Source organism: Pteronotus mesoamericanus, unplaced genomic scaffold (assembly GCF_021234165.1).
Source record: "Pteronotus mesoamericanus isolate MK-2021 breed Mesoamerican mustached bat unplaced genomic scaffold, CSHL_Meso_final scaffold_507, whole genome shotgun sequence".
NCBI classification, from domain to species: domain Eukaryota; kingdom Metazoa; phylum Chordata; class Mammalia; order Chiroptera; family Mormoopidae; genus Pteronotus; species Pteronotus mesoamericanus.
Genome location: NW_026555319.1, coordinates 5,517,516 through 5,532,202, shown reverse-complemented (window position 1 = coordinate 5,532,202; position 14,687 = coordinate 5,517,516). Strand labels below are relative to the sequence as shown.

The 14,687-nt window shown below is 41.2% G+C and overlaps 1 protein-coding gene across 8 annotated transcripts in view; it reads left to right on the top strand.

Moving 5' to 3' along the window:
• HECTD4 (HECT domain E3 ubiquitin protein ligase 4) overlaps positions 1-14,687 on the top strand; it is a 151,730-nt gene that overhangs the window by 95,731 nt on the left and 41,312 nt on the right. For all 8 annotated transcript variants that reach the window (XM_054593995.1, XM_054593993.1, XM_054593994.1 and 5 more), the window contains 10 exons: positions 388-590; positions 2,099-2,234; positions 3,502-3,684; positions 4,163-4,327; positions 4,711-4,880; positions 5,811-5,926; positions 11,880-11,983; positions 13,840-14,001; positions 14,121-14,269; positions 14,537-14,616. In XM_054593995.1, coding sequence (XP_054449970.1) covers positions 388-590; positions 2,099-2,234; positions 3,502-3,684; positions 4,163-4,327; positions 4,711-4,880; positions 5,811-5,926; positions 11,880-11,983; positions 13,840-14,001; positions 14,121-14,269; positions 14,537-14,616 — 1,468 coding nt within the window. The remainder of the gene's footprint in view (positions 1-387; positions 591-2,098; positions 2,235-3,501; positions 3,685-4,162; positions 4,328-4,710; positions 4,881-5,810; positions 5,927-11,879; positions 11,984-13,839; positions 14,002-14,120; positions 14,270-14,536; positions 14,617-14,687) is intronic.

Here is a 14,687-nt window from a genome sequence, read left to right as displayed (position 1 = left end):
AAAAATTGAAAATGTTATATTCATAGAATGACATACTGTACAACTATAAAAAATTAAAGTCAGATAACTTTATATTCCAATATAGGAGCACATTCATGATATTTTGGTAACTGATAGAAATAAATGGAAAAATTATGTGTATAGTGATCCATGATTATGTAAGCCAGAATTTGCATGGAAAAATCTAGAAGATGAACAATTATCTGTGTCTAGGTCAGGACACGGGATGTTTTGGGGAACTTCACTTCCCACATATAATATTAGAATATCTGAATTTCTGAAAAAGAGCCTGGACTGCTTCAGTAGTTGGGGGAAACAGGTTTTACAAAGGCTACAGAGGAGACGAGTGACCTGAGTATCGGGAATGTCTTCACACTGACCCCCCAGGGCGGCTGCTGTGAAGTGATTACAGAGGAGGCTGCAGCTGCTCTGCGGAAAGCAACCAAGTGGGCACAGTCAGGCCTCATTGTCAGTGTCGGGCCACCTGTAGAATCGGTCAACCCAGAGACTGTGAGTGGACTGTCCACAGGTGACAAGAAGAAAACTGCCCAAACCTCCATTTGCCGAGAGCGGAACTCTGAACTTGCCAGGTAAAACCTTCCACAGGACAGAGCCTGTCCACACTCTCCTCAGATTTACCTTGTGATGGGGTTTTTTTCTAGGGTTTTAATTTCATATCACCCCCTTGACCTGCTGGAAATGGGGACCAAGGGCTTAAAATATCCATCTGAGTTTGTGATGGACGCACAGGAAGGCGCACCTGGCTGAGAGGACAACCTGTAGGCGGAGGATTGTTTTTCTGAGAAAGGCCACTACCAGAATCACCAGCTTCAGTTTTGTTGTTGTTGTTGTTTGCTTTTTTCCCGGGGAAAGGGGTGATATTTGTGAACTCTGGTCTTGCTTCCATGACTTCTTCTACATGATACTTCCCGTCATTCCAACTGTACACAGAAACTTCTTTCTAGGAGAGGAAAGGATGCATGAGTGTTGCCTCTGGGAACTTTGTGCCAGGTGCTCTGTGCTTGTGAGCCAGGGACAGGTACAGCATCATTCATGTCTTGCCCTGACATCAGGATGGCTTGCTCATTCCAGAGTGTGAGGTCCACTGTTTCACAGGGTTCTTTAGTTACCAGAAAGGCGAGGAGAGAGGTGGTTTCTTCCTAAAGATAACTTAGCTTCTCTCTCTCAATGAAATCCACTTTTTCTTGTATAAATAGAAAATGTTTTCCTCTGGGGCAATTCTAAAAACAACTTCTTTACATTCTTTTTTTAAAATTTTTATTTATGGATTTTAGAGAGAGGAAGGGGGAGAGAGAGAGATAGAGAAACATCGATTTGTTGCTCCACTTATTTGTGCTTTCATTGGCTGATTCTTCTATGAAGCGCAACCAAAAAAACCCGGAATTGTCTTCTGGAGGGCGACCCCCTTGTAGTACAGGCTTCCCCTGCTACGTGAGTGTTCTAGGAACCCATCTGTATCAGTGCACCAGCTGGCACTGTTGTGAGAGGCTGTGTTTGACTTCAGTGAGTTTTTTGAAGACTCTTCCAACATGCTTGCCCATTTCACGACAGGTGATTCATGAGCGCACCTGCCCACGCCACAATGAGTGTTCAGCAGTTTGTAACCAAAAACGGCATGACCCCCTTGCACCACCTTCCCTATTCACCCAATCTCGCCCTGAGCAACTTTTTTTTTGTTTCCCTGGGTGAAAAAAGTCCTTAAAAGGAAATGTTTTGTCAGTGTAGAAAAGGTGAAACAAAAAATGGCAGAAGCACTAACTGGCATCAAAGTCAACCAGTTCAAAAACTGTTTTGAGCAGTGGAAAAAACATCTTGATAGGTGTATGACATCAGATGGATAGGACTTTGAAGGTGACTGAAGTTTAAATATTTAAGAGTAAATACACAATTTTTTATAAATAAATTCAGGGGTTCTTTGGGGTCCCCTTTTGTATGTGCCCTAACTGGGGACTGAACTCACAACCTTGGTGTATTGGGACAACAGTCTAACCAGCTGAGCTTCCCTGCCAGGGCTTCTGTACATTCTTAATTAACCACGGCACTGGGCACTGACAGTTTTCCCTGTTGATACTTTCAGGACTGACCCTGTCCGACCTTTCATCAGTGGGCATGTGGCAAATAGCATGGCCGCGGAAGTGATTGCCTTGCTGCACAGCTTATTGATGGCACCTGAATCAAATGCTGCTCAGATATGGACCACGACAGCAGAAAAGGTTAGTACAGTGTTGTTGCTTAAATGAGGAAGCAAGAAGGAAGTTAGGGTTCTTTTTTTTTTAATTGATTTTTTTAGAGAGAGAGAGAGAAAGAGAAAGAGAAACACCAGTTTGGTGTTTCACTTATTTATGCATTCATTGGTTGCTTGCTTGTATGCAGCCCAACTAGAGAAGGAACCTGCAACCTTGGTGTATCAGGTTGATGCTCTAACCAACTAAGCTACCTGGCCAGGGCCACATTAGGGTTGGGTTTTTTTTCTTTTCTTTTCTTTTTTTAAGATTTTATTTATTTATTTTCAGAGAGAGGGGAAGGGAAGGAGAAAGAAAGGGAGAGAATCATCGATGAGCAAGAGAAACATCAATCAGTTGCCTCTCGCATGCCCCCAAACTGGGGATTTGGCCTGCAACCCAGGGACTGACTGGGAATTGAACCCGTGACCTTTCAGTTAACAGGCCAGCACTCAATCCACTGAGCCACAGCAGCAGGGTTAGGATTCTTTTTGAATCATGCCTAGCAAGGGACATTTTTAGTAAAAAGAGATTTCCCAGATTGGCTAGTTTTACTCGTTGCTTGTTTTTCCCCTGGAATTTGCTTTGATTTCCTAGTTTCAACTCTGTTCACATACATCTCCTGTCACTGCCAGTTCTAATCTTGCAGAAGACAAGGCAGAGTTCTCAGGGAAAGAATGGCACCCCTTGTTTTCTCCTTCTGGCTTGTGTTCAAGTGATAGTGATGTTAGGAGACCATGCAGCCTTGGTTATTGAACTTGTTGAGGGCACTAACGAAGCCCTATGGAGGCCTCTGTGTGATTTACACTCCCTGAGTGCTCTGTCAGTAATTCATCATTACACATGATAGTCCAGCTTCTTGAAAGCTAGAGATCTGCAATCAGTTCCCCTTTCCCATAGTCATTCTTCAAGTGAACTCTGTATACCATGTCCTAAAGGTAATTGGGCGTTGAGATTTAGGCAGTGTGTTGGGATGGTTTTCCTTCAGGTCAACTTTCCTTCAGGTTTATTTCAGGGGTTTTGTTACCACAGTTTTGGTTCTCTCATATCTAGAAGTTGTGTTTCCGGTTCAGTCCAATTACCTAAGGCAAAAGCTGCAGGAACATCAGTGGTCGTACCCAAGAATTATTTCATCCCTCCCGTATCCACAGTTCCTTCAGTACCTGGGACTCACTCACTATTGTGGACGCTCGTCACCCTCAGTACCAAAACAACCAAAGGTCCACCTCCTCCTACTTGGGCTGCATCTTTTATTTAGGTTCTGTCTCGTGCGCTGATGTACATTCCACAATTGGGGAAATATGCAGAAAGCATCCTGGAAAATGGAAGCAGTAGTGGCAGAAAACTCGCCAAACTTCAGAGAATTGCTCGCCAGGCTGTTGCTGCACTGTGTGCACTTGGAGGTTTCAAAGAGACAATCAAGATAGGGTCCGAGGTTCAGGTAACTAGCCACCATTTCCCCACATCATTGCTTTTCCCCATATAGAAACATCCATTGATTAATTGACCATCTGTAAGACAAGCATTGTCTACCCAGTTGGACAGAAATCCTTGGTGCTTCAAGCTAAATCAGGAATCTGAGAAACTCATGAATTCTAATTTACACTCTATTATAGACTATTTGAATATTAGAACAGTACTGTATGTTGTTAACTGCAATACTTTGTCTTGTGGTGTCATTAATAATGGCAGTATTTTAGAATTCAGAGTTGTGAGATTAAATGACACTGTGATCAACCTGACATAAGGTTTTCGGATCTATTATTTTAGCTCATGTTCAGGACTTAATATCTGTGCTGTAATAAACTTACTGTAACGCCCATAACTACAGCTATGAACTTACTGCTCCCACTTGTCACATGCAGAGTTGCTTCCACTGTCAGAGCCGGGAGGTGGTGCTGATCCATCTGTGTCTGTAGGTTTTAGGTAGAGGAATCTCAGGAAGCATCGGAGTAGTGGCCTCTATCAATGAACAGGAAGGTATTGCCACCGTCAGATTCCCGCCCATAGACTGTAGAAAGACTTCGCAAGCATCAGACACACTGACTATTCCGTTGTCTAGACTTTGTGTTCCAAGATCTGAGGTAAGGTGATTTTTAAATGCATTATAAAATGTCACTGCAAATGGTAACTGCACTCTAATGAATAATGTACACAGTGCAGAAGCACAAATACTTGGTTATCTTAAATTTTATGTGTGATATGTACATATTGGTGATAATTATTTAATAGTCACATTTGTGTGAAAATTCTTATCCCAATGACAAAGTCCCAGTCTTTGGTTAGAAATATTTCATTCTGTTGTATTTTTAATTGTTTTGGTCTAGTTTGTAGTTTTCTGTATAGTGATTTTTATTTTTTTAACTGATATTTTAAGAGTTAACTCCAGATAATAACACCCTCATCTCTTATAAACTAACTACTTGAATTTAACTTTTTGCCACACCCCGCCCTGCCCCCACATCAGGCGTTGCCTCTTCACAAACTGTCCATCACTGAGAAGGTAGTGCAGGCGGTCCAGTCCCTGCTGCTCCCGCAGGAGGGAAGTCTTTCTATCCACACCTCGCTGCCTGCAACCGGGGATGGGTCAGCGCCTGTGATGGCGGTTGTTCGGCTCCTGGCTGAAATAAGAACAAGGTGAGCGCCCTCCAGAGATCCCCCAATGTGCCGAGGTGGGCAGGCCACGGAGGCAGGGGTTCTTGGCGGGCCCTGTCCTCTGGGCTTGGTGGGTCCGCAGCATGAAGTTCATGCCTAGCTGAGTAGCAGGAACCATTTCCTTGTGCCATATTCACTACAATTTTTGTTGCATTTCCCTATTTCTGCAACTTTTGTTGCAGTCCCTAATTTCTGTACTTTGAAATAAAGTTTAGCTGTTCCCCTACAAAAATAAATGATCAAAATGTGATATATGGAATGCATATGGAAGGCTCCACTCATTTGCTTTGGTAGAAGAACTTTGTTCTTTGCCTTTTTAAAAAGGTTCAGGCTGCCTTAGTGTGCATCTGGTGCATCACTGTTCAAATTGATAACAAGAGAGCTAGGGAATGCGCACAGGTGTTGGCGTTGGAAAGGGAAGCAGTCTTTTCCTGAAAATGCATGTATTTACCATTAAACAACAAGCTAGTTTCACTTTTGATAATGAGACTTCTCAGAAAGCTTTTGTATGTATTTTGAATTGGGTGAGAATCAGAAAAATCCAGGTATTCCCAGTGTTTGGATTCCTCTCAGTCCCAGAACACTGATATTGCCCATGGAGAGCAGTGTAGGGGAAGCATTTAAGAGACCGTGCTGATTTCTCACCTAGCACTCTGTGTCTCCATTTAGTGGAGGTGACAACCACTTGTCCCTTTTTGGACTGTCCGTGCAGTGTCAGCAGTTACTATGTGGGAAAAGAGAAGTTATGTATGTACTTCCAAACCAGTCCAGCTCAGAGAAAAAAGTAAGAGGAAGGGGGAGTTGGAACCTTGTAAATTAGGGGACAAAATTGATTGAAATGTTTTTCACAGTTGACTTTTTAGAGAATGAACATTGATGACTTTGAAATATTGTAAATCTTTTAACATTAAGAGCATGCCTGGTCATGGCCCAGCTTTTAGAAGACAGCTTATTTTGTGAAGAATTCATACAACAGTGCCCAGCAGCTGTTGAAGTTCTTAACCTAGTAGCCCAGGAATGCAGTGCTGGTGAGTACCTGTTATGGAAAGGGTCTTATCTTACTGAGTTTTGTCAGCACATTGCAGTGTGATAATGGAATGCACGGTTTTTGTACACACATCTACCAAGCAGCTGCGCTCTACGGACAACACTTAACACAACTCACTTTCATCCCAGGTTGAGAAGTGGAAGTAAAAAGCTGTCAGTATATACCAAAGAAGAAATCAGCATTTTCCACTTTAACTTTAGGACCATGTCAGAATGTTTTGTTGGTTTTCCCTTCCATTCATATTGATTCATTGCCTTTATTTCCCGATTAGAACTGTCTGTGAATGGTCCTTAGGACAGCAGATACTTTCTGAGTGTTGTGATTGGCTACATATGAATTCAAAGTCAAGAATCTACACTAACATCCATCTGTGTGTGTGTTCCAGAAAAAGTTTAAACGAGTACAAGACCCGGGAGACTAATGTAACCCTCATGCTTCCTTCACCGGGTGCTAGCAGTTGTCACTCACAGCCAGCCCGGGGTCTGTGATGCACCCTCCTGATCGTTTCTAAGCAAATTTTTAGATATTATTTTATCCATAAATATTTTAGTATGTGTGTCTAAAAAAATAAGGACTCTTTAAATAAAATAAAACCACTCTGCCATGATCACATCTAAAAAAATGAACAGTAATTCTTTAATATTATTAAATATCTAGTCAGTGTTCAGCTTTCTAATTCTCTCAAAAAGTCACACTTGTTTTTACATTCACTTATTTAATCAGGATCCAAGTAAAGTTTATACACTGTAATTCATTGCTATGTCTTTTAGATTTCTTTTAAAATGCAGATTTCCCTCAGTGTCTCTTTTTCTCTCCCCTTGAATTTATTTGTTTAAAGGTTTCCCACAGTCTGGATTTTGCCGATTGTATCCCTGTGGTGTCATTTAATATGTTCTTTTGTCTTCAGATTTCTTGTAAATTGATAGTTGGCCTGGGTGTTTTTAAGTGAAAATTTATGCTTTGTCCCCAAGGATATAATTGGGCCGAATGTGAAATTGTTCACACTTAGATTACATTCTTCCAGTGTTCTAGTACTAGCATTTTCATAAATTGTAAGAAAGAAATAAATCTTAAACTTCCTTAATAATTTTAGTTTATGCTTTTTTAGTCATTTTTATTCATTTTATTTATAATTCCTCATTTCATCTGCTTTTTGAGTAACTCTAATCTTGTTTCTGCCCTTACATTTTTGTCCTTTTTTTATGTGGTAGCGATTTCTGGTGGTTCGTGTTTGCTTTTTAATATGTCTTCATTCTACATCTGTTTTGCTTCTCAAATCTCCTTCCCCTAATAAGTGTAGTGTTGTGGAACCAGGGACTGTTGTTAAAACTCAGAAACATTCTAAGAATGAGAAATAGAACAGAAGAAAAGGAGTTTTCTAGACTTCTCGGGTGAAATTACTTGCGATTAAATTTTTGCCCATAATTTAGCATTACATTTGTGATAGGTCCTTAGTTCCCTGCCTCTGCTTTTTAATATTCTTGGTTTAGTTTGCATATAAGACATTTTTTAATGATTTTGGCAAACATATAACTTGCTGAATTAATGATTTGCTTTTCTATAGGACTCTTTCTGAGTATCCTTTTATACATTTTATGAAATAAAGAGGCCTTAATCTGCGAAGTTAACTTTGGTACTTAATGTACAGGCTAAAAATTATAATAATTTAGAGCAGTGATCTCAAATGGTTTTAATAATAACCCACCTAGCCCTTTTTTCTACTGGAAAACAGCTCTGTGGTAACAAAGGGTTGGAAAGAAACGTGTGGGAAGTACTTATTACTTGCTACAAAAGAGATGACTATAAGTTTATATACATCAATTTATATTCTAAAATAGTGTCCTCTGTTGTAAAATATAAAGGTGCAGACTCCTTAGTCACTTACCTGTAAAAAACAAACAACCCTCCCCTCCCGCAGCATCTAGGTTACTTTGCAACACAACAGTGGATTCTCAGGGCCTGTGAGGAGTCATAGGCTGTGCTTGGGAGAAATGGTGTTCGATAAAGAAGATTCGGGGTGGTGGGCAGAGGGGAACGTGCTTTGGTTTTTATTTTTAATGTGTTGATATTTTTTATTCCATATATGAAAATGTTATAAAATGTATAGGCAATAATATATTGAGTCTCTAAAATGAAAAAGTTCAGTGCATTCCTTCTATCATTTTACTTCATCAGGAATAAATTAAGTGGCAGATCCGGCCATGCTAATGTTAACTAACTCATGCTTAACTTTTACAGCTTCTCTGGTCCAAGGAAGAGTGTCTGATTCCTTTTGATCTAGGAAGATAGCACTACAGAACTTTTTCCCATGAAGAAATATTCCTGAGAAATTAACTTGATCCTTTGGTTGAAATAGTGTAGAAAATAGATTTTGAAACTGAAGAAAAGGCTTATAGAAACCGAAAGTTCTCAATTTTATTTTGTACGCTTACAGAGGCCAGAATCTCCCAGGGTCAGCTTTTTCTTCTTCTCCTCACTTCCTAAATATACACACTCCCCGAGCCAGAGTTTTTTCTCAGACTTTGAAAGTTCATCAAGACTCCTGGGAAGCACGTTGAAAGTGCTGTCCAGGCTCTACCCAAAAGTCACAATTGTAAGTTTCAGGTGGCCCTGGATAGTTTTGACTCAAGCGTCACTTGAAGGAACGGTGCTCTGACTCCTGCCCTGACTCCCTTCTCTATCTGCCTCCCCTGTGCTGTCCTGGCTTCTGTGTGGGGGTCCTTCCCTGAGGCCTGGCCTGGCAGCTGTTCTTCTTGGAAGGACTCCCAGCTCCTGAACACACCATTGTTAAAACCACAGGCCTTACTGACTCTGGAATCAGCTCTCCCCTCTGACTTCCTGCTTTAGGTGACACTCAGACTATTGTTGACAGGCAGACATTGAATCGACTGTGATTCCTCCCCTCCTGCTCTTACACATGAAACAGTAGCCACATCTGATTGCTCCTTCGAAGTGCCCCTGAAATGCGTCGCTTTCTGCCGAGCTCACTGCCAGCTCCTAAGTCGGACGCTTTTTCTCTTGTGTTCAGACGGCTGCAGTATTCTCTGAGTTTTTCCTCCTTGCTCCTCGCTGTCTCACAGCGTCGTCAGTTACTTTCCTAGAGCCCCCTTTCGAGTGGTGCTTGTCGGGGGCGTGGAGCTGTCACCGAGGGGCTGGCTTTCCAAAGCACAGTTACTACTGTGAAGTTGCCATTTCTGGGTTAGAATGCGCTTACAGCCAGTTCTGGAAGTTACTTGTTACTATGACCAAAGTACAATTCACCATTTCTTTCTTGAATTTCAAGTACAGGAGCTTCTTACCCTCACACTAGAGTCCCTCAGTTCTCCTCTTACATTAAGTCTGCCTCTGCTCTGCCAGGTTAGCCCCTGCCCCCTTGCTCCTCCCAAAAGTGCTGCTCCCTTGTTTGGTGTGATTCCACCTGTCTGCGGTGACTCATTTAAACGTGTCTGTGACACTTGTGACTGGTTGATTATAAGGACATTGTTGCAAACAGTGTTTATTGTATCACCCAGTTTAAGGTCTCGCAGAATAATTTTTAAGCCATTTTAACCAAAATTATTGGAAAGTGCTTATCAAAAATACCCGGGCTCCTTGTTGACTAGTTTGCATTTGTGTAACGGACTCCACAAATCTTGTAACTGAACAGTTTCCCTCTTTGATTTGTCCTTTGGGAAACCCAGGTCTGGAGCCGCTCCCCCTGGTTGTAAACAAAGGGCACTGGTGCGCAACTCAGGGCCTGCCCTCACTCCTGCCTCCACTTTGACTCTCTGGTGTCTTTGCCTCAATTTTCCTGTCACTTTCTAATCCATATCATTCGATTATATTAGGTATGGTATAAGTTAATAAATCTTTTTCACTATTATCCAAAACGACTGTGTTTTACTTTTATTGGACTACATTTTATTCCTCCTAAGACATCTTTTTCTAAAACTGATTATAATTCACATATTATACAATTTACCATTTTAAAGTGTACAGTTCAGTGGGTTTTAATATATTCAGAGGCATGTACCATCAACACTATCTAATTCCAGAACATTTCCATCCCTTCCCTGCCAAAAAAACTTTGTACCCATTAGGCAGCCCTTCCTTATTATACCCCTTCCCTGAGTCCCATGGCAACCACGAATCTACTTTCCGTCACTCTGGATTTGCCTGTTCTGGGCAGTTCATATAAATAGAATCGTATAGTATGGGCCTTTGACGTCTGGTTTCTTTCATTTGGCATCATGTTTTCAAGGTTCACTTATGTTGTAGCAGGAATCAGTGATGGTTCATTATTTTTTATGGCTGAATAATATTCTATTGTCTGGATAGGCCACAGTTTAGATTATTAATTGACCAGTTTATGAACACTTGTGTTCCTGCTCTTTGGCAGTTATGAATAATGCTGCTATAAACATTCACATACAGGTTTTTATGTGGACATAATGTCTTCAGTTCTGGTGGGGATATACGGGTATGGAATATTGGGTCTTATAGTAATTCTATGTTTAATTTTTGAGGAACTGCTTCCTTTCTTGAGAAACTGTTTTCCAAAGTGGCTACACCATTTTACAGTCCCACCAGCAATGTACGAGGGCCCCAGTTCCTTCACACCCTCGCCAACACTGGCATTGTCCGTCCTTTTGATTCTAGCCATCCCGGTAGGCGTGAAGCCGTAGCTCATTGTGGTTTTGATTCACACCTTCTTAATGACTAATGATGCTGAGCATCTTACCATGTGCTTATTGGCCATTTGTACATCATCTTTGGAGAAATATCTATTCAAACCCCTTGCCCATTTTTAATTGGGTTGTCTTTTTATTGTTGAGTTATAATAATTCTTTGTATATTCTAGATATACTAGTCCTTGATCAGATATGATTTAATAATATTTTCTTCCATTCTATGGATTATATTTTCATTTTCTCAAAAGGACACATTTGTGTCTCTTGAAGCACAGAAGTTTTTCATTTTGATGAAGTCCAATTCATCTGATATTCTTTCATTGTTTGTGCTTTTGGTATCATATCTAAAGAAACCATTGCCTAATCGAAAGTAATGAAGATCTACACCTATATTTTCTTCTCAGAGTTTTTATAGTAATACAACCATAGGGTGTTTTTTTAGGTCTTTGATCCCTTTTGAATAAATTTTTGTGTGTCATATGAGGTACTCCAGAGACATCTGACCATTGCTATTCAAGACTCTTCTCATAGTGCCAAGCCACCCAGAATTCCCTTTCTTTTCTGCTTACTGAAATCCTGTATTGCCTAAGGTCTAATTTAATGCTGTCTTCATTAAGCTTTTCTGGATCCTGGAATGGAGTCATCACTCATTCATCTCCGCCTATGTTTGTGCCTTACATAATAACATACTACGGCCTTGTACTGTGTTCTTTATTGTATATATGTACGCATGTACATGTCTTATCTCTGTTCCTAGACTGGGGACTTCAGCTCATATAATTTGTATCCTTCAACATCTAGCACTGTGCCTCGCTTATAGGAGATGTTCAGCAGGTATTGGACTTTTTTAAAAAATCAATTTAGATTATGAGAATAATAGCCTTTATTTGTTAGGTGGTGATAACAGCTTTTGTTTGAGTGTTTCCTCTGTGCTAAGGACTTGGCCAAAGCCTCTCTTCAGTTCTTTTATCTCATCTTCGCAACCACCTGTGAGGCACAGGCACTGCTCTTCCCCCTGTACTGGCAGGGAGGTGGCAAGTATTGAGGCGTGGAGCCAGATTCTGAGTCTGCGCAGCCCAGCCCCGGAGCCCATGCTCCTGGCCACGTTGCTCTGCTGCGGAGCTCTGTGCAGTAGATGAAGGTGGCTCAGGGCCTGTGCCCTTTTGTAAGATTTTGAATAATCTCTGCAGGCATTTTTTTGCTTTGACCCTACTCCAAAGGAGTTGGAGCCCTGTTTTCATGTCCTCGATGCGTCCCCTGCAGGAGAGCGACTGGCAGTTGTGGAGGTGCAGTGTGAGCGGCTGAGGATGCTCTACCGGGACTGTGCTCGGCCCCCGCCTCCGCCCCTGCAGGCAGACCGGAGACAGGTGAGCGCTGTGCAGGCACCACGCCTCCTGCCCTTTACGCAGCGGACTAGCACGTTCATGGTGTTTAGCATGAGTGTTTGCAAAGCTATTTGGAGATGTACACTGCAGTGACATGCAGGGGGCAGAACTCATTACTTTATAAATTTCTGTTATCAATAACAGAGAAAGAAAACTTTTTCAAAATTCTAAGCCTGTAGTCCATCTCATAGCAAAAAGAACGTGTAGAGAGAATGAGAGAGTGATAAAAAGCAAACTTGGGAAAACATTAACAGTTGGTACAGCTGTGACTGTGGCAACAGCACTATTCATAATAGCCAAAAAGTGGGAACAACTAAATGCCCGTCAGCCAGCGAATGCATGCATAAAATGTGATGTCTCTTTCATCCATTTATATGAAATGTCCCAAAAAGGCAAATCCATAGACACAGGAAGCAGACTGTTGGTTGCCAGGGGCTGAGGGGACAGAGGGATCGGGGGTGACTGCTAATGGGCAAAGGTTTTTTTTTTTAAGGAGGACAACAGTGTTCTAAAATTAGATCTTGGTGATGTTTGCATAACTCTGTCCTAAAAACCATCTAATTGTATACTTGAAATGGGTAAACTATATTTCAAAAAATAATTATTGCATGTAAGTAAGAGAATATAAAAATTGCAGTGTTCTTGCAGTTTTTCCTATGGGTTTGAAATGAATTCAAAATAAAAAGTTAAAAATATATATGTATGTAAAAAGAAATGTCACCTGAAATCTCAGCATCTCCAGTTACCTATAATTTTTTTTTAACAAAAATGGGTTTCCGCAGTCCATACTGTTTTGTGTCTAGCTTTTTCCCCTCTGTAGATGAGCACCCTTCCACATCAACTGATAGAAACTTCATAGTCCAGCATATACTTGCACCTCAGTTAACTCACTCAGGCTTTTATTGTTGCAAATCCATGTCGTCTCCAGTTTTCTGCCTAGCAGTGATCTGAACATCCTTGGAGCTGATCTTTGCATGCATCTTTCAGTTCTTTCTTTCTTTTCTAAAAAGATTTTATTTATTTTTAGAGAGAGGGTAAGGGAGTGAGAAAGACAGGGCGAGAAACATCAATATGAGAGAGGAACATCGATTGGTTGCCTTCTACACATGCCCAAACCTGGGACCTGGCTTGCAACCCAGGCATGTGCTCTGACTGGGAATCAAACCAGTGACCTTTAGCTATGTGATGCTCAACCAACTGAGCCACACCGATCAGGGCTTTCAGTTCTTTCTTTAGGATAAAAGTGAAGAAGAGGGGATTTTTTAAAATATGCTTTTATCTAATAGAGGAACTTGAAATTTTATGATTAGATTTATTTAAAACTGTGAAAGTGAAAAAATGAGGCAATTAACCTAACAAAAAAGGGAATAAAACCATATTACTCCTTTTTCGCTTTGAGCTGAATATGAAGTGAAAGCGATATAAATCTGATTGCTGATTGAACTAAAATGTGTCCTCTCACTGCATTGGGAGTATGACGGGGTGAGGACCTGTGTGTGTACACGTGTGTAAGGAAAAGCAGGTGGGGGTTCAAACCTCTTTGTCATAATAGAAGATAAATGATGTCCTAACAGGATATTAAAAATAGCACTACAAGCATAGAAGGAGAAATATAGAGGTTAAGCAGCAGAATTAACAGTTAAAAGAATTGGGAGGGATTGTTTCTAGAGAGCAAGGCTGGGCATAGGGAAGAAGACTGCCTCTTTTTTTTTTTTAAATAAAAAGTTTCTTTGTAGGAAAAAAGATATTCTATTAAATGAAAATTATTTTTCTTCTTTGAGAAAGTAAAGGGATTGGTATTTGCAGTTCTATTGAATGAGCGTTTTTCCCCAATGCAGCCCAAAGAGATAACTTGGAGCCCCTCGAGAGTGTTCCCACCTGTTCGAGCCTGCATGTTCTCCTCGCACCTTACTTCTGTCACCTTCCTGGCTGACCCCAGCGCCGGGGGTGGCCTGCCTCGAGGCACCTTTATCTATGCCACCTCACCACTGCCAGTCCAGGTGAGAAATCACAGGGTGCTCTGGCTTCCACCTCTTTCCTTCCAATTTGGAAGAAAAAACAAGCTCGAGGGCCCAAGGTGAGCCCTCTGATTGTCTGCCCATTCCTGGTGTTTCTTCAGGCCCCATCTTTTTACTGGGAAATTGAAATTGTTTCCTATGGAGATACTGATGACGACACTGGACCAATAGTTTCCTTTGGCTTTGCCACAGAAGCAGAGAAACGAGATGGGGCTTGGACTAATCCAGTGGGCACTTGTCTTTTCCATAAGTAAGTGGCTACTATCACTGTTACTTTAAAAAACAAAATAGTGGGTTGGGTGCTTCAATATTAAAGTAATATTATTATAATTTCTACCCTCCAAAATGTATAAAATACCAGTCGGCAATATGTTCACGTTTAGGAAAAGAGAATAGCTCTGAGGATTCCTTTACTAATTATTTCATGCCACTGAACTCCCTCCACCTGCTCGCTTGTGTCCCTGCCTCTGTGTCAGTGGGTTAGCCTTGTCTTTGACTCCCCTTGTTTTTTCTGTAGCAATGGCCGGGCCGTGCACTACAATGGCTCCAGTTTATTGCAGTGGAAGAGCGTTCGCTTAGATGTGACCCTCTCTCCTGGTGAGTGTGGTGGGAGCATTTGTTTTTTTTTTTTTTTTACTTCTGTATTTCTGTGGTTCCCAGATTTGGGT